The sequence below is a fragment of the Taeniopygia guttata genome, chromosome 3, assembly GCF_048771995.1.
Source record: "Taeniopygia guttata chromosome 3, bTaeGut7.mat, whole genome shotgun sequence".
NCBI lineage: Eukaryota > Metazoa > Chordata > Aves > Passeriformes > Estrildidae > Taeniopygia > Taeniopygia guttata.
In genome coordinates, this window is record NC_133027.1 from 40,633,855 (window position 1) to 40,656,470 (window position 22,616).

The following is a 22,616-nucleotide window of genomic DNA, read 5'->3' on the forward strand; positions in this document are numbered from 1 at the left end:
CAAACCAAGCGTCCATTTTATTAAGTGAGATACATATATATATATATATATATATATATATATATATAGCCAACAAAAGGGCAAATTTCTGCCCTAGGAACCTGCAGTCTAACAAGAAGACAAGACACAGCAGATGGAGACCAGTGAAACCATGACACATCTTTATGTGTCAAGTGCTCTCTGCACACAGCAATCTGTTAACTTTTTGTAAGAAAACAAAATTTCTATGAAAAGTTCATAGATTGCAAACTGATATAAAAGCTTTTTCACTATTTGAAATTAATTTGAAAAATCCATGCTCAGGATGGAGTTAAATAGGTTGTTTTTTTTTTAATTTTAGATTGCATCCCAATTGTACAATCTACTAATCTTGACATCACCTCCCAATCCACAGTGAAGGGGTAAGTAAGATGAATTAATGACTCTATGATTTTTTCCCACTTTTCCTTTTTGGCTTTTAATTCTCCTATTACTCACCAGCATCAGTTTTTCTGTGCCCTTTAATTAGACTGACATTAAAAGATGGTGACTTCTATAGGGAAAGAATAAACTTTTTGTCCAAAATATTGAGACAATGTGCCATGTGGAGAAAGCAGACGAGGAAAATCTCTACAAACTAATTTTCTGAGATTTAACATTTACATTGGCTCTGAAAAAAGCAATTCAATAATAAATACATTGTGTAGAATGACAAAATCTAAGGCATCATTTTTGCCCTATATATCTGACTCCTTAGGTTCAGTGGTAATCACTGGAGCACTTAGTAGGATTATTCTACACAATTTTTGCAGGTGCACAGATTTTTTCCTCAAACCTAACATCTGCAGATGTACATATCTCAGAAGTACATGAATTTAATTTTCTTTTTTTTTTTTTTTTTTTAACTGTGCTGTTTCTAGTAGAAGGATGAATTTGCTTCTCGGTGTGCATTGGTATTTCATAAAGATCCATCTGAAAGATCTATTTCAGTGTGCACAACACAAATGCACCCTCAAATAAAACAACAGAACTGAATGAATTAATATGTTGAGCTAAAATAGAGTTGTTTTGCTTGAGCATGCCTATAATTTCAAAGGTTAGGTGCTGCACAAAGTTGAAACAAAGAGGAAAAAAAATTTAAAATCAGACTTTTAAGGTTTTCTCTGAAAAATACTTCTACTTCTTTGAGTCTGTTTAATTAATTTTCTAGAAAGATATTAAAATAAACTTTTTCAAGTTATTTCATTTTTCAGTTCACCAAAGAAAAGTCAAAGCATAGGATTGTTTATTTCAGTTACAAATGTAAACAAATTTTGGTAAGAGCAGTCAGGAAATAGATTAGCAAACAGTATGCAAGAACACAATCAGAAGCATTTGGCTACTGCAACCTGGCAGGTTACCACACAGGACAGATCTCCTACAGTGATCTACACCCTGGACATTTTAGGCAACTGAGTCTCATCTCCCTTAGATAATTCCAGCTAAAACCAGTTCAGTTGTTTGCCTCATAACTCATATCTTGAAGTAGTTACAGAACGTCATTGTTCTGTTGAACCAAATTTGTGTCTATCTTAATTATAGTTTTTCCCTATAGATCAGTTTTTTACCTTCTGATTAAAGGCTCAATCATATTTCAGGTTTTTAAAAGCAAAGCCAGATCCTTTTTGTAGAACAAACTCTTCATTCCTTTGTCATAAACTGTACTTAGACATCTTAAGGTTTTTTCCTTTTTAACTTGGACAGTTAGAATTGTACATGATTCTGATAAGCATTGTCCTTCACCAGGGCATTAACACTCCCACCTTTACCAGAAATATCCAGCCTCAAGCATCCTTGCATCATAGTAATCCTTCTCACAGTATTATACATTTTTATGCCACGCTGATTCTGTGGACTAATTCAACTAAAGTGCTATGGTGACAAAAACATTAATGCTCATTAAGCCAATCTGGAAATTAGATTAAATCATCTAGATATACTGATTCCAAAACATCTTTCCAGATGGAAGAGACCATGAGGGAAGAAGACAGTTACTACTTGTACTTTGAAATGAGGAACATGTGGTCTCCTGTGAAGTGATATGAGCAAAGGCAAAGCAATGATCTGAAGTTTCTATTCTCATTCAGGGCTGAAAACATCCCAAGGAGGATGGGAGAGCGAGCGAAACTGCAGTCAAAAGCCTTCTCTCCTGTAAAGTGATGGAAACCACATGGTTCAAAGGGATAATTTCAGAGGTCAAGGCATGACAGAGAGACAGGTAGGCTTGAAACCTGGTTCCTTCCTTTCCATTAAAATTCCCCCTCCGGTGTGAAATACAGAATGCTATGCTTTTATGAAGTTCTCTCCCATTTTATGGCAATGGATTTCCAGCACCTTTAGTACCTGAAGCCACGCTGTGCTCTGAGCTGGCACCTCTGCTGATCTTTTCATACCTGTCAAGAAAATGCAAAATCTCAGTTCCTTGCTTTAGGATGAGATTAGTGACAGCTCAACTACAACATAATCCTCATACAAGTGAAGCATCACATAAAAGGCATTTCACAATATACCACAGAGGGAAAAAGCACTCCAGGAATAATAAAAAAAAAAATTTGGTTTTCTTTTTATTTGTGCATTTGTCCACATTGCATTTTTAAATTATATTAACAATAAATCTGTACTTCCCTTCTGTCTTTAAGCACTATTATTTTAATTCTCCGGTTTTAAGTGCTACTTAAGTATTTGCTTGCCATTGGATTTTGAGACTTTTGGTCAACAAACTCCTTAAAATTTTCTCTGTTCCCTTTGATAGCATAAATGCTTGTTTATTTAAGCAGCAACATATATTCTTCACAAGCAATACTTCACAAGGGCTTCTAACACACTATGAATAAAAATTTTATATACTACTTCAGTGCTTTGTTCTATAATAGCTCAGTATATCAGAGGAAGATATATCTAATGTTTGCAGTTTCTCACTATGACATGCTATGTTATTACTGACAAATTGATCCTCTATTTAGCATTATTCAAAATATTCAGCTGAATGACAAAATGTGGGTATTTACAGTGGCTTTTGTTTTTTCCATTTTTTTCTACAAACATTTAATTTTTAACTGGGCATATGGCTGAAAACTGCAGGAATACATGTCTCTTCCCTTGAATTATGTTCACAGATCAGGTCAAACAAATGGTTACTCTAAATTCTGCATAATGTGTTTAACCATTCCTCAGAAAAGATCAAAGGCAGTTTTGTCAAACAAAATGTGGGAATTTGCTCATTTGAACACTTCAGTACATTTAGTCTTCTAATCCAAACAGAGAGAACTACCTTTCCAAACAAGGATATAAACTGAACTCAGTACTTCAAAGCTTAGCAAAACTCATTAGCTCTATAAATATATTAACAGAAAGAGCTAGTTAAAATAGTAAAACAAAACCATGATACTTATATGAACATAACTTTATGAGCACACAGCTGAACCACATTAATAAAGTGTATAAATAAGGCTGGTGCTGATGCATTTAATACTCTTTCTCACTTGTGAGATTTTCCACACACATGTGCTGTTTAATACTCTGTATGTCTAGAAATATTTTGCTCAGGGAAGATCTTATTATTGAATATTCACTGCAAAGAAAGAATCAAATGAGTACCAAATTTCCTCTACCTACTGTTAGGTAGGTAATCACACTAATTAATTGAAAGTGGGTTGTTTCCTAACTGAACCAATTATGCAGAAAAGGCTGCCTGAGGTTGAGCTAACCTCCCTCCCATTAGCACAGTTACAGTGCAAATGACAGGAAAAGAGAAAAGAGTGCACCGAAAACCAAAACATTATGCTATTTATAACTGCATTAAAAAAGGACTGTGAAAATGAAAAAAAAAAAAAAAAGCCAAATCTACACACAGCACAAACAGCCAGGGTGAAAACTCTTCTTCTAATGAAAGTCCAATAGCCAGTCACCATTTAAAAAAAAGCTTGTGCTTTATCCTGCCAGCTCTCTCTGATAAAAGAAGGGATCCTTAGGCACCTGTTGCTTCATCAGAATCATCCTTATGAGTCACCACATCAAAATTGTTACTAATACTTTGTATACAATAAAAAAAAAAAAATGAGATGAGAAGTAACCTTTTTGATTGCTAAAATCAAAATAAACACATTAATGAGCAAAACATGATAGCTAAACCATTCAAATTCACAAACTCACCTGTTTGGTAGGAAAAGATGTCCAGCAATTTTTGAAGATAATATCATGACATATGCAGAAGGAAAGAACCATTATCAAAATTTCTAATTTATACTCCATTTCATTCCATTTACAAACCATTTTCAGACAGCCCATTACACCATTATTTATTCATTTCCACCTGCATCATTACTAATTTTTCATCAAAACAGTGGTTACGCTGCTATTTACTTACTTTTTCTTAATAAATTCTCTGTATCAAAACTACAGACCGCACACAATCCAATTCCCCTGAAAATATCAGGTAAGGTTCCATTATGAGGTGTGACACTGCTCTTTCTGAGGGAAAGGAAAATATACTGTGCATATCAGAATTCCTCCAACTCATTTTTTATGCCAAGCAAAAAGTTTTGTGACAAACCATACCTCTTAGAAACCTTGTTCTTCTCTATTTTGCATTACTCATTTTTTAATGTATTTTCTATATACTCCTAAAAATACCTGCTACATTATTATTATATTATCACATGAATACTAGAATACCAACCTTCATAATATGCTTTATGTCATACAGACAGCATTGATTCATTTTGACAGGAGTAAGAACCTTATCTTTTGCTTCTATTGTCCCCAGGTAAGACAGGGTAATTGATATTACTAGAGTGAATCAATGCAATACTGTGCATGGCTTTCATAAGAAATTATTTAATTTGTGTCAATGGAATATAGCCATCAATCCATATTATAATAAATATGTAAAAGTCTATTTAAACTTTTGCCCTCATTATAGCTACAAACTCCTTCACACTTATTTTTTATACCTTTTAACAATTAAATAAAAACATTTGTGCTACTGTGATAGTTCTGGAATCAGTGAACTCAGAAGACCTGCAGAAAAATAAGTAGTATTAACTTCATTTTTCAGCATCATAGCCACGCATAAAACAGATGCTAATAACATCAGAGCTCAGATAACTGCAAAAGGTTTCTGCTAGTAAAATGAATCAGTTACTCTATTTTTAAAACAGGATTTAACTTAACTTATAAGCTGTCTAAAGAAAATGGATTTCTACAGAAAAAAATAAATCTGAATTGCTACTTGAATAGCAATTAGGTATAGAAAATAGTAATGCATCTGTTGTGCATGTGTACATACATCTCAAAAGAAAAGGGTCCTTACAAAATTTCTTTGATTGTGGACTCAGAACCTGCAATTTGGAAATATCATATGCTTATAACTGTTGGGTACTTATGATTCATCTGCTTCTTTGCATGCTGGTGGAACATACCTCTAAGCTTAATAAATTAAAAAAAAAAAAAAACAAACAAAAAACACAAAAAAACTCCCCCCAAAAAAACTCACAAAAACCCAGCTCTGTTTACGAATGACTATTTCCAAAAATCTGGGAATCGTGGCTTGAACTCCAGTCATACACAGACAAGTGAAGGTCCACTTTGGAATCTTAACTACAACACTCAGATTGGCCAGTCCAGTGATTTAGCTGACAGGGATTCTCTATTGCCTGGTAGAGTATACATATAATTAAAGGATTTCAAATCCATTTAAGATTCGGTAGGAGGAATACAGTTCTAAGTCCCTAGTTCTTTTTCCTGTTGTACCCTATGGTAACCTATTTCTATATCATCTTTATAAATACTGCACCCAAAACTGATGTCACATTTTTTCCCTATTCTTCCACTACACTATTCATTCACAGAATTATGCCTAAATCAAGGACCTGGCTAAGCAATCTCCCTTGCCTGCGGAGGAACACAGACACTGCCTGCTGTAATCAGCGAGCTTGGTTTAGAGCTGTTTTAGGAAGAGCTGCTCTTTGAGGAGCCTGTCTCGCTGCCGCCAAAGGCTCCGAGACCCGACCTCAACAGCAAACCTCAGATACCCGAGCAAAATAAATCCTCCCCCTAATTTTTTTATCTCCAAGGGAACGACCAGTAAAACTGAAGCCATATACCTATCCCATATAGATGTTGTTACAACTTACTATGCCAGTTGCAAAATCTTTGCTCACGCTGTTTAAACCACGCCCAGCACGACACCAGCCCTGCCAGAGCCATTTTCATGTGACTTTTAGAAGGCAGTGCTGCAGCGTGGCTGTCAGGGTCAGTGAAAACAGACCACAGGGTCAGTGAAAACAGCCACGCGGGGAGCAGCAGGAAATCTGGAGGGACAAGGACAGAGCCTCTCAGCCCGAAGCCCGTGCCCGGTGCTGGGCAGCTGGCCGGGTGCTGCTGCTGTCCCGCCGGGAGGTGCCGGGCGCTGGCGGCCGAGGCTCTGCTCGCTGTGCAGCGCTCCCGCTCCCGCCACAGGCGAGGCAGCTCCAGATAAGCGCCCAAAAGGCCTTCAAGGCTGCGGAGCTCACCTCTGCTCTGACAGCTCAATAATTCTAAATAAATAAATGTGTAACAGCGGTCCCGTTAAGCGGAGACACTACTGACCTCACACCCAGCTAAATTTCATTTCAGGTTTCGCTAGTGGCAGCTCCTAGCGCGGCTCACGCTGAGAGCTGGGCTCACAGCCCAGGCCCTGTTGCGATAGCCCCGGCCCGAGCGGAGCGGCCGCTCTCGGGCCGCCGCGGGCAGCGCAGCAGAGCCGCTGCCGTGCCCGCCCCGCCGGGACCCAGCTGCCGGAGCCAGCTGCGGACGCGGCTTTTCGTTCCTTTTGCCGTGTTTCGCTTTTATTTGTTTGTGTTTGATCACCAAGCCCGCCAGGGGCAGCTCCTTGCCGCGGGGCGGCGCTGCGGGCGGAGGCCGGCGCCGCTCGCTGCCTGCCGCCGCCCGGCCGGGGCTGACGTGTCGCTGCGCCATGGCGGCGGCCTGGGAGGAGATCCGGCAGCTGGCGGCCGATTTCCAGCGGGCGCAGTTCGCCGAGGTAGCCCACAGGTGAGCCGGGCGGGCCGGCACCGCCTGCCGCCCCCGCCTGCCGCCCCCACCTGCCGCCCCCGTCCCCTGCGGCCCCCGGCCCGGGCACCCCGCGGGGCCCGGCCCCGCTGCCGTTCCCTGTGCCGCTGCTGGCGCTCCGCGTCCCTTGTGGGACCCCAGAGCACGGGAGGGCCCGGGGAAGCGACTGAGTGTGTAGTCACAGCTAAGTTCGAGTTGCTCGGTTTCACCCTTCTGTCTGCTTGACTAGTTGAGAGAACTTGTTGAGAGAATATTGGCCAGAACTTGTTTTTGTTAAAGAAAAATGAATCCGAAATGCGCAGAAGTAAAACAAAAGCGCACAGAAGTGTCATGGACACGAATTCTTTAATCACAGGCGTTCCTAAATTCATCAGCAGGTGCGCTCTCACAGCTGACAGGGCTGATAGCTGTTCAGGAGCAGAGTAAAAGTGTTGAGATGACCTGCTCAAGTGAAGCCATATGGATGATTTGGTGGGTAATAAGCAGGATATAGACATTAATTTCTTTGCCTGAAAAAGTATATTCGCAAAGAACTGCAAGCAATCTTCATTGTACTTCCTGTGTTTAGTGTGTTTGAAACTATAAAGGTAATCTTAGCAAGTTCTTCCTTAAAATTAACTGCTGACTCCTTCTGCTTCTGAAAGATTGTCAGAACGGAACTGTATAGAAATTGTCACAAAGCTGATCGCAGAAAAGCAGCTGGAAGTAGTGCACACGCTTGATGGCAAGGAGTATGTCACTCCAGCACAGATTAGTAAGGAGATTCGTGATGAGCTTCATGTTTGTGATGGTAAGTGTGGCATTTTCCTTCTTCCTTTGGATTTGGAAGTTAATTTTGAAGTCTACAGAAAGAATTTGACAGCTTTCAGTACCCTTAATCTTTCAGAAAAAGTCAGTTTGATTCATCTACACAGTAATTCACCTGCTGCTCTTTTATTTTTGGATCTGTGTCAAGTTTTTAGAGAAGTGTTTCAAGGTATGCTATTTGGTTTATTTTTACCCATGTGGAATTTCTGACATAAAAGTTGTATAAAAATCCTTTTTGAAGGAAATTTGGTGTTTTAATACAGTTTAGTATTAAACTGTATTAGGCCAAGATGTTTGGCTTTGTCTTGGAATTTCAAAGTTATTCTCCTCTCACACCAATAGTGATAATAGTATTTGTAAATTGTCATTGAGAAGTTCTTTTATTTTGCCAATGTGAAGAGCCACTTGTATTGGAAGATATGACTTGGCTATATCTAAGGAAGCAAGTAAGGAAGTTCAGATAGCTTTTTGTCAATGGCTTTAATGAGCAGGCAGTGTATTGTACTTTGGTTTATTCTTAAGGATTAATTTCACGGTGTCATATGTTTAAAAAATTAATTTCTTATTATGTCCATACAGATTAGCCATTTTCTCACTGTTACCACAGGTTTGCCTCAGTTTGAGTTTTGCCATGGTGTATCATACTAGTGGGACAGTTTGGACTGAATTAAAATTTGCTGGGCTTTTTGTTAGTAGCATCATTCAAAAGTAGAAAGTTTTAGCAATCTCTAGGCACTCATGGACTAGTTTAATTGGTCTACAGAAAAAGTAATTAAGTATTTTGTGCACAATGACCCGTACTTTATTCTAAATCTGTTCAAATATGTTTCATGTACTAAAAGTGTGTTTTAACTTTTCTTGAAGGTCGAGTTAACATTGTTGACTTACAACAGGTAACTTTAGTAATAAAAACTTTATACTTCTTTCTTTTCTTCACTATGTATAGTGTGACTATGGAGTCTATTAGTTGTACTCCAGCTAAGTTATTTTGTTAAAACAGAAAAAATTTTATGAAGAGCTGGTAGTTCATGTCAGGGTAGTGCAGATTAAGTAATCTGTCCATTTATTGCCTTATTGAAACCTCTCTGCTTAGTGATAATCTAGGACTCCTGAAATCACTACTGGTATATACTGTTTTTGTTTATGAACTCTTTCTTTGTAAACTAAGGAGGGCAGACAGAAAATAAATATGTTACCCATTTAAATTTAAAGGTGCAGGAGCATGCATAATTAACTTTGCATGCCTCTTTGACTCTACCCTCTTCCTTCATTATTCTTTGTCTCCACTAATCTTTGTCCTGCAGTAGTCTTCTTCTGGCTAATTTTTCCTTCAGGCTGGAACAAAATTACTTGGAAACAGAAAACCTTTCTGAAAGCCAGTTTCCTATTTTATCTTACTGCTTTCTGTTTTTTTTTTTTTTTTTAAATTATTTATGTTTATTTTAACCCTGCAAAGAGAGGTTTTTTTTTCCCTAAAGGATTGCTGCTTTAGTCCAAAACATAGATCAAGTGTGTTTGTATGCAATAGTATAAAAAAATAAGAGCAGCTTTCCTCAAAATATAGGAATGTGTAACTAATATCTCAATGTTTGAGAATGATTTTCAATTTAAAGTTCTGATAAGAGTTTTTTTTTAGGTAATAAATGTGGACCTTCTGCACATTGAAAACAGAGCTAATGACATTGTTAAATCTGAAAAAGGTATTCAGCTTGTACTGGGACAGCTTATAAATGAGTGAGTACCTTCAGGAGCAATATGGATAATTCATACCGTGTTTATTTTTTAAAACACAGACTAAAAATAATGTCCAACTTTGTTGCTTCTGAAGTGAAATACATTTTTCCTGACTGGTCTTAGAGCTGCTTGGTGGTGATCAGTGCTACTTTTGGCAGGTGAGACCTATCTCAGCCAAGCACCCAATGAATGCACGGTGTGAAGGCCCTATTGAACATCTGTGTTCGGTGTCCTACATTTAAGAGGCTTCATTTCTCACCCACGGTCTTCGTGCAAAGCAGCCAGATCTCATTTGCTCTCTGGCTTTGCTGTCTGCCTCAGCTATTGACAAACCTTCTACCTCTTGTTTTGCCTGACAAGCCTAAGATGTTTAACCTAGTTTTTTAATGGCTTCCAGCACACTTACAACCACTGAAGTAGTACTCTTATGGGGTTGTCCTTTTTCTTGATTGAGCTTCAGGATCTGTTCTTGTCAAAGAATATGAAGTACTGGCTCTCTTCAAATAGTTAAGACCTATCTCACTTAGTTAAGGTGTTTCCCAATTTTCATTGACATAATGTTTTCCTCTTTCTCTTGCTTGAAATTTTCATACAAGTAGATAGATGCCCCATCTTAATACTAGCTACCTGCTTAGCAGGCTTTTTAAAAAAACCCACACTTCACTTTTTATACATTTTCACTCACACTGTTCTCCTTTATTCATTTAAATAACTTTAGTTTATTTTTGAAAAGGTGTAACAGAAAGAGGTATTTTAAAAGAGGTCAGTTATTCAGTATGTAATCTTGAGGCTGACTTTGAATGTCACACTTAATATGTTGTCTTTTTTTTTTTTCTTGTTTTTACTAAAGGAGTTATCTGGATCAGTTAGCAGAAGAAATAAATGATAAACTACAGGAAACTGGCCAGGTGACAATATCGGAACTCTGCAAGGCATACGACCTTCCAGGAGACTTCCTGATACAGGTGATGAAAGCCACCAACCTGGCAAATACAGGATTGGTTGTTCTTCCTTTATCTTTGCAATATCCTTGGCTTGAAGTCACCATTTTGTACAAAATTAATACTAAGGTTAAATCCTAGTTTTTGTGGTACATCTGCAAACTATACTTTAGTTTTCTGCAAAGTTTTCTGTCATTAGATACCCATACATTTGATGGAAGAAGGCATGCTTGGAGAAGCTCAATTCTTCTATTTACAGGCATTATCCAGGCGTTTGGGCAGAATTATTCATGGACAACTAGACCAGGAAAACAGTGGGGTGATTTTTACAGAAGCCTTTGTGTCCCGCCATCGAGCACGCGTTCGTGGGCTCTTCACTGCGATTACTCGGTAAATTGCAATGCCTGCAACCACATATTAAAATATTTTTGCAACAAGTCTTTATGGGCCAGATTCACTTGTGATTGAAACACAAAAGAAAAAAAAAAAGACCTATGGATAGATTTCCCTAAGTGTAATTCAGTTCCTAGGACCAATTCTCAGTTACATTAGACTCACTTGTTAGAAATGGAGATTCTCTTTTGAAAAACAAGGGAAGTACAACATTATACCCTATACAACATAAGTTAGTGTTTTGGCTGAAGAAAATGTTACTCTATAGTTCTTTGTTACTTTGTGTAATATGTGTTCTCTTGTCACGGCTGCTCCTTAGTTACATATTGATGTGGCCACTACATGTGGTTAGAGATACCTTGTTCTTATTAAATCAATAACTTTGTATTACTTCATGGGAATAGGAAAACTTAACAAAGTAGAAGTTTCCTTACAATAATTATCATAGCTTTTATGTTATCACTCCACAGTAGTTCAGAATTATACACTTGTAAGCTATTTTAAACATCACTGTAGTACCCTGAGGCTATGTTCATCTATAGTAACCGCTATCATTTCAGGATTCTCCACACCAGTTGCATATCATTAATTTATATTGTTTTGTTTTTCTTTTTTTTTTTTCTGAAGGCCTACACCTGTAAGTAGCTTGATCACTCGGTATGGATTTCAAGAACATTTACTTTACTGTGAGTTTCATTCAGAATATTTTGTGTATTTGTTGGGAAATCCATTCTTCTTTATTAAAAGTGTGCTTTCAAAGAAGCTTTCCAGCACATAGCCTTAATTCTGAAATACAGAACAATGTGTTTCTCTTTAGTGTAGAAAGTAATAAAACATTTGTTCTATCCATAACTGAAGGGATGTTCTCTGCATGCAAAGCAATGAAAACATTTGTGGACGAGATGCCTCTGGGGGCAGAATGATGCAAGAAGTACAGTACTTATTTATTAATCTCTTTCATTATATGCCCTTAGCTACTGGCAGTTTTATCAGTGAAGCACACAAAAGGGGACAGATTTTATGTAGCCAAATGACATTAATTGCTCAGGATTTTATTTACTGACTTTTTTCTGTGATCATGCTGGCTAAGCTTTTGTTATACTCTTAGTTAAATTACTTTGTATGCTGAGAGATAAAATGTATCCTTAAACTGTTTGCTTTTATTTTCCACTGTTCCGTTTCTAAATAAAATGCATAAAGAATCCCTATTCAGCTGCTGAAATCTTTAGGCTCTACTTGTTTGTCACTTTGTGTGTCCTCTCCTATCTCTCAAAAATGCTGCTTCAAGCATTGTTAGTCTTCTGTGCTGGCTAACCAAGTGCTGCTGGTCTTTTAAAATCCTTTAATCTTTTTCTATCTCTTCTCATGAACTTAATGCTTCTCTTGATTGAGTCTTTTTGCTTTCAGGGCACTGCTCACTTAGCTCCACTGTAGTATCTCTCTGCTTATCCTGTTGTTCTCTGCCACAGGCATATTCATTAAAAATTTAAATCCTAGCGGTTAAATAAAATCATATAAACACTCTCACATGATCAATTTAAAATTTCCACCTTTTTTTCTCTTTTATGTGCCTTCCAAGTTGTCATAGATTAAAGAGAAAATCAATGAAATTGAATTATAACAATGTCTCAGTAGCCATCACATTTCAGTATTTGCTTACAGTCTATTTCAGATAACTCTTCCAAGTAAATCGTCATGCTTTGATGATGTACAGTGTTAATTTGAGTTGAAATTCTGGTATTTTCCTGACACCAGTGAGCATCAAAATTGTAGACAATACTAGAAGTACTTCCATGGGATTTTTTTAGTGAGTTTGTTCATCCTCTTCTTTAGTTTTTCTTACTTTCTTTCATTAACACTGCAGTTTCTAAGTTTCAAAGAACGTTTTATCTTTTTATTCACTGCCAGATGTTATTATGTCCATTTGCTGAGATACAATTTCCATTTCACAAATGTTGGAAACTTGAAAAAAAACATTTTAATGGTGTTCCTTTTAACTTTTTATGTCTGTCACTGTTAACAATGTGTTTAAAAGTGGTCTTCATCAATTTTCTGTCTCCTCTAAAATAAAAATGTAAGTTCAATGTAATATTTGTATTATTTACAAACAGCTAATTATTTAATCAATACTTGGGTTTAGACAAGATAAACGTTTTTCTGAGGTTCTTTCACATAGATGTGATGCTATTCATCTTAAGCTCTCATAAAAGTTACAATAAAAAGTTTTAAAAATGAGAAATTCTTAAAGGTAAAACAATAATTATAAAGCATAATGAAATCACAGGTGTTATTAATTTCTGGACATTATGTTACTGGTATAGAACTGACATTGAGGGACACTTACCATCTTTGTCAGGCTTTGATGGAGACCTAATAGGACCCTACAAGCTATTTGGTAACCTTTAAAAATAAATGAGAATTCATGTTAGTTCTACAGGGATCCTGTTGTTTTAAAACAAAATACTATCTAGACATAATTGTAGCAATGGTCTCTGAAGTCACTGAGAGCACCTCCTATGCCCTGGACTTTTAGAACTGGCACTTGATAAAATACAGAATTTAATTGATGTCTTCATTTCACCTCCTTTCTTCTGACATCTTCTTTCTGTAAAGAATAGATTTTTTCTTTCCCTTCATGAATAGATTTTTCAACCAGTTTTGTGGAGTTCTAGGAAAGTCTAATTCTTTTTCCTAATATCTTTGAATAAAATGAAGTTGAAATTGCAAACAGAGAACCATTCTGTATTATCTGACAATTGCTTAAGTGGAATAGACACCTTGACTCTATTTTCTAGGGCAACTAAAATATTAGGAAGTATATAAAAAAAATTTATTTCCTGAATTGGTCTTAAAAGTTCCATTCTATTTGTTGCAACTGAACCATGGCAGAACATGAATTTCTGGCTCTTGTCTTAAATTACATAAAGCTATATCTTGTTTAAATCAGTTTCTCTTTCTGCTGCATTTTTTTTCAGTGTAAGTATTGTTCAGCTTTGCTAGTTGCAGTTGTGTTCAATAGTTGCTAGCTTATAGAAGCTCCTTTACACTATGGGCATATCTGACAAAAACTATAATGATTTGCTGTGCACTGTTTCTTCTGGAACTGGGCTTTCAGGTAAACTTTCCTGCATAAGTGAGTTAAACCTGTGTGTGCTGTACTAAGCATGTTGAATTGTTGATTGCTGCTTCTATTTAATGAGGAAGAAGCCTTGCCATGTAATACCATTTAATGTCTTGTTCCAGAGCAAAACTTGTCTTTTAATGAAATAGAAATGAACATAAACTGAGTATTAAAAAAAGCCATCTGGCAAAGCTCTGGAAATCAGCAGAGTTAGCAGTTGATGTTACTGATTTTTTAAAATATATCTCTTGTATTACAAAAAGGCAGAAGCAGATCAAAGGAGGCAAATCAGATATTCCTATGCAACTTAAATGGATTTCAAAAATCTTATTTAATATCAAGAAGTCTTAGGACTTTGGTGCCACCAGTTGCCAATATGTTCTTTGTCAGCAGTATTTGTGTGTTTTCAAGGAGTTATTATTGGCAACTGTGTTATGCAGTTTAGGTCATAACTTTTCATGTCATTTTCTGTGTTCAGATCTTTTTTTTTTCCATTTTGGTTAACATGCAAGCAGTGAAATCAAATAGAAATTATTAATAAAATGCTAGTATATTTTACTCTTCTGTCCAGAAAAAAGATTCTGTTATGTCTGCATTTTTTAAATTAAAAGCTAAAAGTGACCAGGCATATGTTCAATAAAAAATATTTTGATCCTGCCATTTTGTCTCACTCTTTGGAAACATTGTCTGATTTCCAGAGCTTTTGTGAAGAAATTCTCTTAAGTGTTAAAAATAATTGATAGAGCTTGGCAATGTTTCACTAGAACAAGCACAAACTGACTGGTGGAAAGAAAGAAGAAACGAGCCAGGGAAAATAATGACTATTTTTTGATTGATGGATACACTAACTTAGGAAATATCCCTTCACTTCTTTTCCTTTTGTAGCTTTGCTAGAAGAACTTGTTAATGCTGGTCGTCTAAAAGGCACCGTGGTTGGTGGGAGACAGGATAAGGCTGTGTTTGTTCCAGACATCTATTCCAGAACACAGAACAAATGGGTGGATTCCTTTTTCAAGCAGAATGGCTACTTAGGTAATTAATCTGTATTCTTACAGATAAAATGGCTTTCTAAAACTAGTGCAGATAATTGGTCTTATCTTAATATAGCTAGTGCTTAGGGTGAAGCCTTACAAGGAGAAGTGGAAATCAATGCAGTGGCTGATACTCCTTTGCTGAAAGACCATCTTACTCATAATGATGTGTGTTACTTTATCACAATTTCAGCAGAGGAGACCATACTGCTAAACAGTAACTATTTCTCACAAACAATTATAAATGCTGTTTTTGTTATTGCTCTGAAGACATTGATTAGCCTGTTCATTGTAGACTTTTCAGATCATTGTGGCTGGAGTTTCAGGCCAAATGTCCAGATTGCAACCAAACTTTGGCTGCTAGTAGTCCAAACACGCAGTGCTCAGGAAGAATTTTTTTCCAAAATAATATTTGTAGAACTGGAGTGAGAAGCACTAAAGTCCTTATTTGAATCCAGACAATTCTATCTAACTTCAAGCTGAGTGATGGAATTATGGTGTTTTGAAATGCCACAAGCTGTGGGAAAATGTGGATCTGAATAAAGAGAGGAATGTCCCGTTATGGTCCCAAAGGGCCAATCCCTAAGTAGCAGTTACTCTTGAAGATTAAAAAGGTTCACATTAACGTAAAATGACAGTATTGTTTCTGTGATACTGCTTGACTGTCTGGAGTGTCTGACAGTCTTTGAATGTTTTCCCCACATCTTAAGTATAAACTGCTAAATAGTTGAAAACAAAACACTGTATATATTGTAAATATTTTTCATGTTATATTGGAATACTTTGGAAAGATATGATTGCAAATATAAACTTCATGGTATAAGAATTCAAAAAAACCCAAATTTTCTAAACTCAGATCAAAGTCACATCCATGATTTAATCTTCTATTAACAACATTTAGATGTAGCTTTTACTGAACTAAGTTTTAGGTCAGCATTTGCTTAAGGCTGCATTTACTTGTGTAAAAATATGTGTAACACTTCATTTCCTGCTTTCAAAATAAAGGCATCCCATAAGATCTTTTATGTATAAGAAGGAACTAAATAACAGTTATCTAACTATTTTATAGAATTTGATGCATTGTCTAGACTTGGCATCCCTGACCCAGCAGGCTACATTAAAAAAAGATACAAGTCGGCACAGCTCTTATTTCTGAGAGCAGCTTGTGTTGGTCAAGAAATTGTGGATCAAGTTGAAGCCTCTGTGGAGGAAGCCATCAGCTCTGGAAACTGGATAGATGTAGCAGTAAGCAATCCGTCAGTTGTTGTTGGACTTATTTATTTTTTCTTACTTTTCTGTCAAATGATACTTTATTGAAACTACACATATGTATAATGAAAGTCTGTGTTGTCAGACACAGAATTATAATTCAGTATAATTAAAATGACAAATAAAAGGGCATTATTTGCCTTTGGTCTGAACAAAAACAGGGGAAGGACATACTGGCATTCAGTTTATAGATATGTAAGACTGACTTTCATTTCATTTCAACACTAGTGCATTTCTCTGCTAGAGAGCAATATGTTTCTGTTGGGCTCTTTTTTTTTTTTGAGAAAATGTGTAAACTAAATGCTTACAACACTTGGTGATCAGAGGGATCTTCGCCACTTGCTTTGTCCTAAGTCCTGATTTTAGGCCTTACAGCGCTGCCTTTGTTGTTCTTAAGTGCTGCTGTTGTTCTGTGTTTGGTGTTGCTTTGTAGCTGTTGAGCTTCATTTTGAAGAAGTTGCCATGCATTTGCCCAGAGGCAACACATATTTCTAGAGCAATGCAGATTTGCCATATTAGATTTAAAATAGTGTGAACTCTTAAATTATAGCTTAATTTGAAAGGCACAATGCTTTCTAAATAGTTAGCAGTTATCAAAAGGCCTGTGTCTATTCTGTTTATCCACTTACTAGGCTGTTGTATTTTAATTTTCTTCACCCTAGACTCTTCTGCCCACCTCATTGTCAGTAGAAGATGTTGGGATTTTGCTCCAGCAAGTGATGAGATCTTTAAACAAAAGCTCTTCAGGTTTAGTCTTCAATGACACCATTGCAGTCAGTGAGAAATTTCTAAGCAGCTGTGCCGACCTCTTTTCTGATCTGATGCAGCAGAAAGCAGAAAAGGTACAGTAGGTTTTTTATTGGTCAAGATGCAGTGCACATTGAGAGAGTAAAGCTCATGGGACTTTGCAGTCATTGTTATGGTTTCTGTACATCTCATCTGAACTACAACTAGAGAAGCAAGAAAAATGAACAACATATATTTAATGGGTGTAATTGATATTGTGGTGCACTGAGAAAGTCCAGTCTCTTGAGTTGCACTTGGAAAACATGATGTTTCATTCGTGTATGTTATAAATGAAAATTTGTTCAGCCAAATTAATATGAAAAATAAAATATTTATTTTACAATCAATTTTTATCTAGCCAGCCACAAGGAAAGAACAGAGCCGAGCCCGGGGTCGGCCCTGGGTGTGCAACAAAGAGGTCAGCCTCAGCAGAGGTTTTCCTCTCTGTCCACACGCCTCCATCCTGGTACAAGCAGTTTTTATAGGGAAAATTCTGCCTGAGGCTAAGATTTCAACAATCAGTCTTTTCTTCTATTCAGAGTCCATATGTTAATAAGATTTTCTTTTTTGGTGATGAGGGAGAACAAATCACTGTCTGGAGTTTGTTGAATCCTTTGATGGAATTTACGGGAACGCTGTATTCATATGTATCTGCCTCAGGATTTCCATGATATCTATCTCGGGTCATTCACGCTAACGATCAGCACCTGGGGTTTCTGTATCTCTCCAGACATGGCCCATCTCCTGGCGAGTACCTTCTTACTTGTAAATCAGTTTCCAATCTACACCCGGTCTCACCTGTGCTTGTGAGGGGGGAAATCTTAATATAAACATGTATACTCTAACAAATATTCAATATCACATATATCATATTAGAAATGGCGCAAATTATATCTACTACACATAACAATCCCCCACCTTTTATATTAACTTATTAATTTGCGCCTTACTTTTTATTTTATTCGATATAAAACTACAGAGTTTATATATTTTAGTCTTCATTTGGGATTCTGTGGTAAGATTTGTGGGTTTGTGTCTTTCTTTTATTTGTCTCAACTATTCATTTATCTAGCACCCACCCGGTATGTTTTCTCTATTATACACATATCAAATTTGTTTGGGTTATAACACGGTGAATTAGCTTGAAAATAAGTTACAAAACAGACTTTTGTTTTTCCTAACCCATGTAGTACTAATATATTTGTTATAAACTATATCTATTTGTGCTCTTTTTATGCGGTTTATGAGCTGACTGTCCGTTTTCAAGGTATGTTTTTTATTTTTTTTTTGAATTTGTACACCCTCTGTTGAGTGTTTGTGTCAAGACAACGTTTATTAGGCTAGCCCCTGCTGCAGTTCTATGAGGTAAGAGGTGATTTCTTCTGGGTATTTGTCACTGAGTTCCCCCTTCTCAGGATTGGGAGGTTACTGAGGCACAAGGTTAGGCTCAGGCTCGCCGGGACTACTTCCACTGCTGGGACCCCTCTGCCGTTCCCAGCGCCCACTGGGGTGCATCCAGCGGCGGGGTGAGGCATCTTCTTGGCAGCAGGGATCTTTGTCTGTGGTTTCATACCAAGGCTGAGCCGCATATCCTGTTTAAAGATGCCTCACTGGTGTAGTTTACTAGCGTCTGCACTGCAGGGTATGTTGTTCAATCTATGACACTCAACAATAATAATTTTAGCGTTTGTTTGTAATTTCCCCCTTAATCCCTCTTGAGATGAGAAAAAGAGAGAAAGAAAAAAAACCTAAAACTTAGATTATTGAATCTAATTAGAATAATATTAGCCTTGTGGCTATTACTAGAAAACGGCTAGTCAGGTCTTTTTCCTGCTCAGAGCACTTCTCACACAACCCACTTGATTTAAGTCAGTAACGAACATTTTAAACTTTATGACAGTATTTGTAAGAGAAATGTATGAGAGGATAATAGTTACACTTCTGGCAAAGAACGTTTGATAGAGATGCTCTCCGTTTTTTTACTTGGCTGGGCAGGATCATCTTCAAGTTTCTGGGGGCGAGTGATTTCTACTCTGGTGCCCGGTCCTGGAGATCGACTTTTTGACGCGTGTGTCTGCTCCTTTTTTGCAGTTTGTATGGCAGTATTTGTAGTTAAAAGGATAATATAGGGTCTCTCTTAATGAGGCGTGAATGTTGACTCTTTTTATGTTTTTACCAGTATTTTGTCTTCAGGATGTATTTTACTTATTGCTGTATATATTAAAAAGTCTAAGGGGGGGGGGGTTGGGGTGTTGTGTTGCATGATTACCCCCTTGAGATATAAGGTATCTCATGTAACATTTCAGAAGGTGGAAATCCCATTTCAGAATGGGGAATGGGATGTATTTTATTTATGACATTTGTTTTTAACACCAATTTGGCTAATTGGACTCCTAGCATTTGATTAATTCTTTTGAGTGACCCAGAACTCGGAGGGTGCTATGGGGTGTGGTATTTTTATTTAAGTTACGCACCCTTGTACTTTTTGTTTAGCCAATTTACATATACTTTTGCAGCTGAAGAATTTCCGGAACTGCTCTGCCAGAGCTCGGGCCCCCCAGTGTGTCTGTTGGTGTAAAAATTTAATCTTCTTAGTGTATTCTTTTGACAATAATTTCCTCCCATCTGGTAACTTCTACTTACTTCCTTTTAACTGTCTCCCGATCTTTTGATAAGCCTCTGTCTCTGTTCTAGAGGGGTGGGGGGGAATTCTTGAGCATCTCCTTTTTTTTTTTTTTAAATCTCTGGGGCACTTACCTTTAGCAAAGCAGCACTTTTTGCCTCTTTATCTGCTAAATTGTTCTCCCGAGTCCTGAATTGCATCTTGGTTTGGTGTCCTTTTATATGGACTATAGCAATAGCTTCTGGCCCTCTAATGGCTTTTAGGATTTGTTTAATTATTTCTTCATGAATCAATCTTTTTTCTTAGATTTTCTCAAAGGTGTGCACCCCCCTCCCCAATGCATATTTGGAATTAGTGAAAATTGTCTCCTTTTTCCTTTCAAGACCCAGCAAAGCCCTGTATACTGCATACAGTTCACATGCCTGAGCTGACTGCCCTGCATTCAGGGGCCTAGATTTTATCACCCCTCCCGTCCTCCCAGGAAGTTCAACAGAGCTATAGTTCCAGTCTTTACTTTGTCCTCCTTAGAGCCAGCTACTAATAAGTTGTCTACATATTGCAATAGTTTGGTTCCCTGGACTGGCACAAACTCTTAAGCACTTTTTCCAGGGCTTGGCCAAAGAGATTTGGTGAGTCTACAAACCCTTGAGGAAAAGAAGTATTAGAGACCGTGGGAAACAGGGTTTTTGTTCTCTGATTTACTGCTCTTAGGTTTTTGTACCAGCCGATCTTTACCATCTGATTTTTGGACTGCCAATATAGGTGTATTATGTCTTGACATGCAGGGCTCCAAAGTGCCTCTTTTTCAATCCCTTCCTTCCCTCTAGGGAGATGGGATACTGTTTTTACCTTTATGGGGTCCTCTGGTCTCTCAATTTTAATGTGATTTGGTTCTGTCTAATTTCCAGCTTCCCCTGGAATGTGCCAAACCCTGGGATCTTTTCATCCTCAGTAGTTAGGTTGTATAAACTTACCATGCGTTGTGAGTCTTTTGCAATTATACTTATTCTTAACATCACCATTAAATCCCTTCCCAATAAATTGTATTCTGTTTCTTCTACTAATAAAACATCCCCAGCACAGATTTTATTATCTGATTTTATTTCTACATTCCTTAGGACAGGGACTTGAAAGGGCTCCCTTTTAGCTCCAATCACAGTCATGAAATCTTTACCTTTGATACATCCAGGAGGCAGTCTTTGAACTGTGGTTTTTTCTGCTCCAGAATCAACTAAAAAGACTAGTTCCTGTTTTTGGGGTCCAACCTTCAATTTTATCAAGGGCTCTCTTGATGTCTGTGACCCCAGATTATAAAGCCCCTGACACCTCTATTCTTCTTGAAAGACTTTTTCATCCTTTATTCGTTTCTTACAGTCCCTCTTGAGGTGTCCTTTCTTTTTATAGTAAAAACATTCAGGGGCACTTACCTGTTTTTTTTTTTTTTTTTTTTTTTTTTTTTTTTTTGGGTGTGTGCCGGCTTTCCCTGGGGCCTCCGGGTCGGAGCTGATGACTCAGCCGTTTTTGCTTGTGCTTCCCTTACTGCCGTCACCAACACCCTGGCCTGCGTTTTTTTGTTTCTCCTCATCCCTTCTCGTATATACCTTTTGTGCTTCCCTCAATAGTTTCTGTAAGCTCTTCTCTTGCCAATTATCTATCTTTTTTCCTAACTTCTTCGAATGTCTTCCCATGATTTAGTAACGAATTGTGTTTTTAAAAGGACCACTCCCACAGGGGATTTAGGGTCGGTCCATGATGGACTTTGTTTTGGCTACTTTTCTGCTCCGCCCCCACCCTGGGGGTTTCTGAATTCCCAGTCTTTTATGGCAGTCTGCCTTATCATATCTCGCTCTTCAGTATTAAACAAGGATCTTAATATAGCCGAGATATCATCATATGAATATATGCTATCTCTCAAAAATTCGTCCAACCTTTCTGCCACCCCCAATGGATCATCCATCAATTTTCCTATTTCCTTTTTGAAAGCCCTTACATCTCCCGTGTTAATGGGAATATTTACAAACCTAATTATTCCGGGAGCTGTGGGGACCCCCCTTAAGGGGTATTAGATTAGGTCTGTCCCTTTCATCATCGCTATCTCCCGTGTTTCTTTTCCTTGGGTTTTTTTTTTTTTTTCGAGTTCTACTGGCAGGAGGGGACGGGCTTTTTCCCGGGGTGGCATGCGCGTGTGTGTGTCTCCCAGGGCTGTGTGGAGGGGGGGGTGGGGGTTGGGACGGTCCCGGAGCGCCTGCATCAGAGACTTGTGTATTAGGTGGTGGTGCAGACTGATCTGGGGGGGGGGGGGGAGCGGGGGAGTGGAGGCTGCCGAGACTTGTGCTTGTGATGGAGGAACTTGGTATGGGGGTAGCAGCTGCCCCGTCCTTACCTTGTAGCCAGTTGTCTTAATAGGGAACAGCCGCGCGCTGGCATGTCTTCTATAGCCTGGCATAATCTAGCTCTTTATTGTCCCACTCTCATTTTAGGCGTAAAATGCACAGCACAACTTTATACTGATCAGAAACAAGACAAATTCGCTACCGATTCCCAAAAACCCGTGGTCGAGAAGCTAAAAGCACTTAGATTCCAGCCCTGCAGAGTAGTAGCAGCAGCTTGTGCTGTTTTTAAAACTGCCGCCTGCAGGACTGGGTTTTCCCACGCCACGTGGCCGAGCGGCGACCAGTGCTGCCCGTGCATGGCAGGAAAGCCCGAGCCGGGCTCCCCCCCGCTGCCCGTGCGTGGCAGGAAAGCCCGAGCCGGGCTCTCCCCGCTGCCCATGTGTGGCAGGAAAGCCCGAGCCGTGCTCCCCCCCGCTGCCCGTGCGTGTCAGGAAAGCCGAGCCGGGCTCT

At 38.2% G+C, this 22,616-nt stretch overlaps 1 protein-coding gene and 1 non-coding gene across 7 annotated transcripts in view; one reads left to right on the forward strand and one right to left on the reverse strand.

Moving 5' to 3' along the window:
- LOC116808022 (uncharacterized) overlaps positions 1-6,598 on the reverse strand; it is a 30,594-nt gene extending 23,996 nt beyond the window's left edge. For 2 of the 5 annotated variants that reach the window (XR_012054973.1, XR_012054971.1), the window contains exons 1-2: positions 6,153-6,598; positions 2,362-2,411 (exon numbers count right to left, since the gene is read on the reverse strand). This is a non-coding gene — a transcript (uncharacterized protein). The other 3 variants (XR_012054976.1, XR_012054972.1, XR_012054975.1) reach the window with 3 other exon arrangements.
- Positions 6,599-6,896: 298 nt separating this feature from the next.
- Positions 6,897-22,616, forward strand: part of UFL1 (UFM1 specific ligase 1) — a 29,606-nt gene continuing 13,886 nt past the window's right edge. The window contains exons 1-10 of one of the 2 annotated variants that reach the window (XM_030267617.4): positions 6,897-7,050; positions 7,713-7,858; positions 8,740-8,768; positions 9,512-9,609; positions 10,460-10,574; positions 10,810-10,940; positions 11,571-11,629; positions 14,950-15,096; positions 16,165-16,340; positions 17,027-17,206. In XM_030267617.4, coding sequence (XP_030123477.4) covers positions 6,974-7,050; positions 7,713-7,858; positions 8,740-8,768; positions 9,512-9,609; positions 10,460-10,574; positions 10,810-10,940; positions 11,571-11,629; positions 14,950-15,096; positions 16,165-16,340; positions 17,027-17,206 — 1,158 coding nt within the window. In that variant the 5' untranslated portion in view covers positions 6,897-6,973. Of the gene's footprint in view, positions 7,051-7,712; positions 7,859-8,739; positions 8,769-9,511; positions 9,610-10,459; positions 10,575-10,809; positions 10,941-11,570; positions 11,630-14,949; positions 15,097-16,164; positions 16,341-17,026; positions 17,207-22,616 lie in introns of those variants that run through there. The other variant, XM_030267618.4, reaches the window with a different exon arrangement.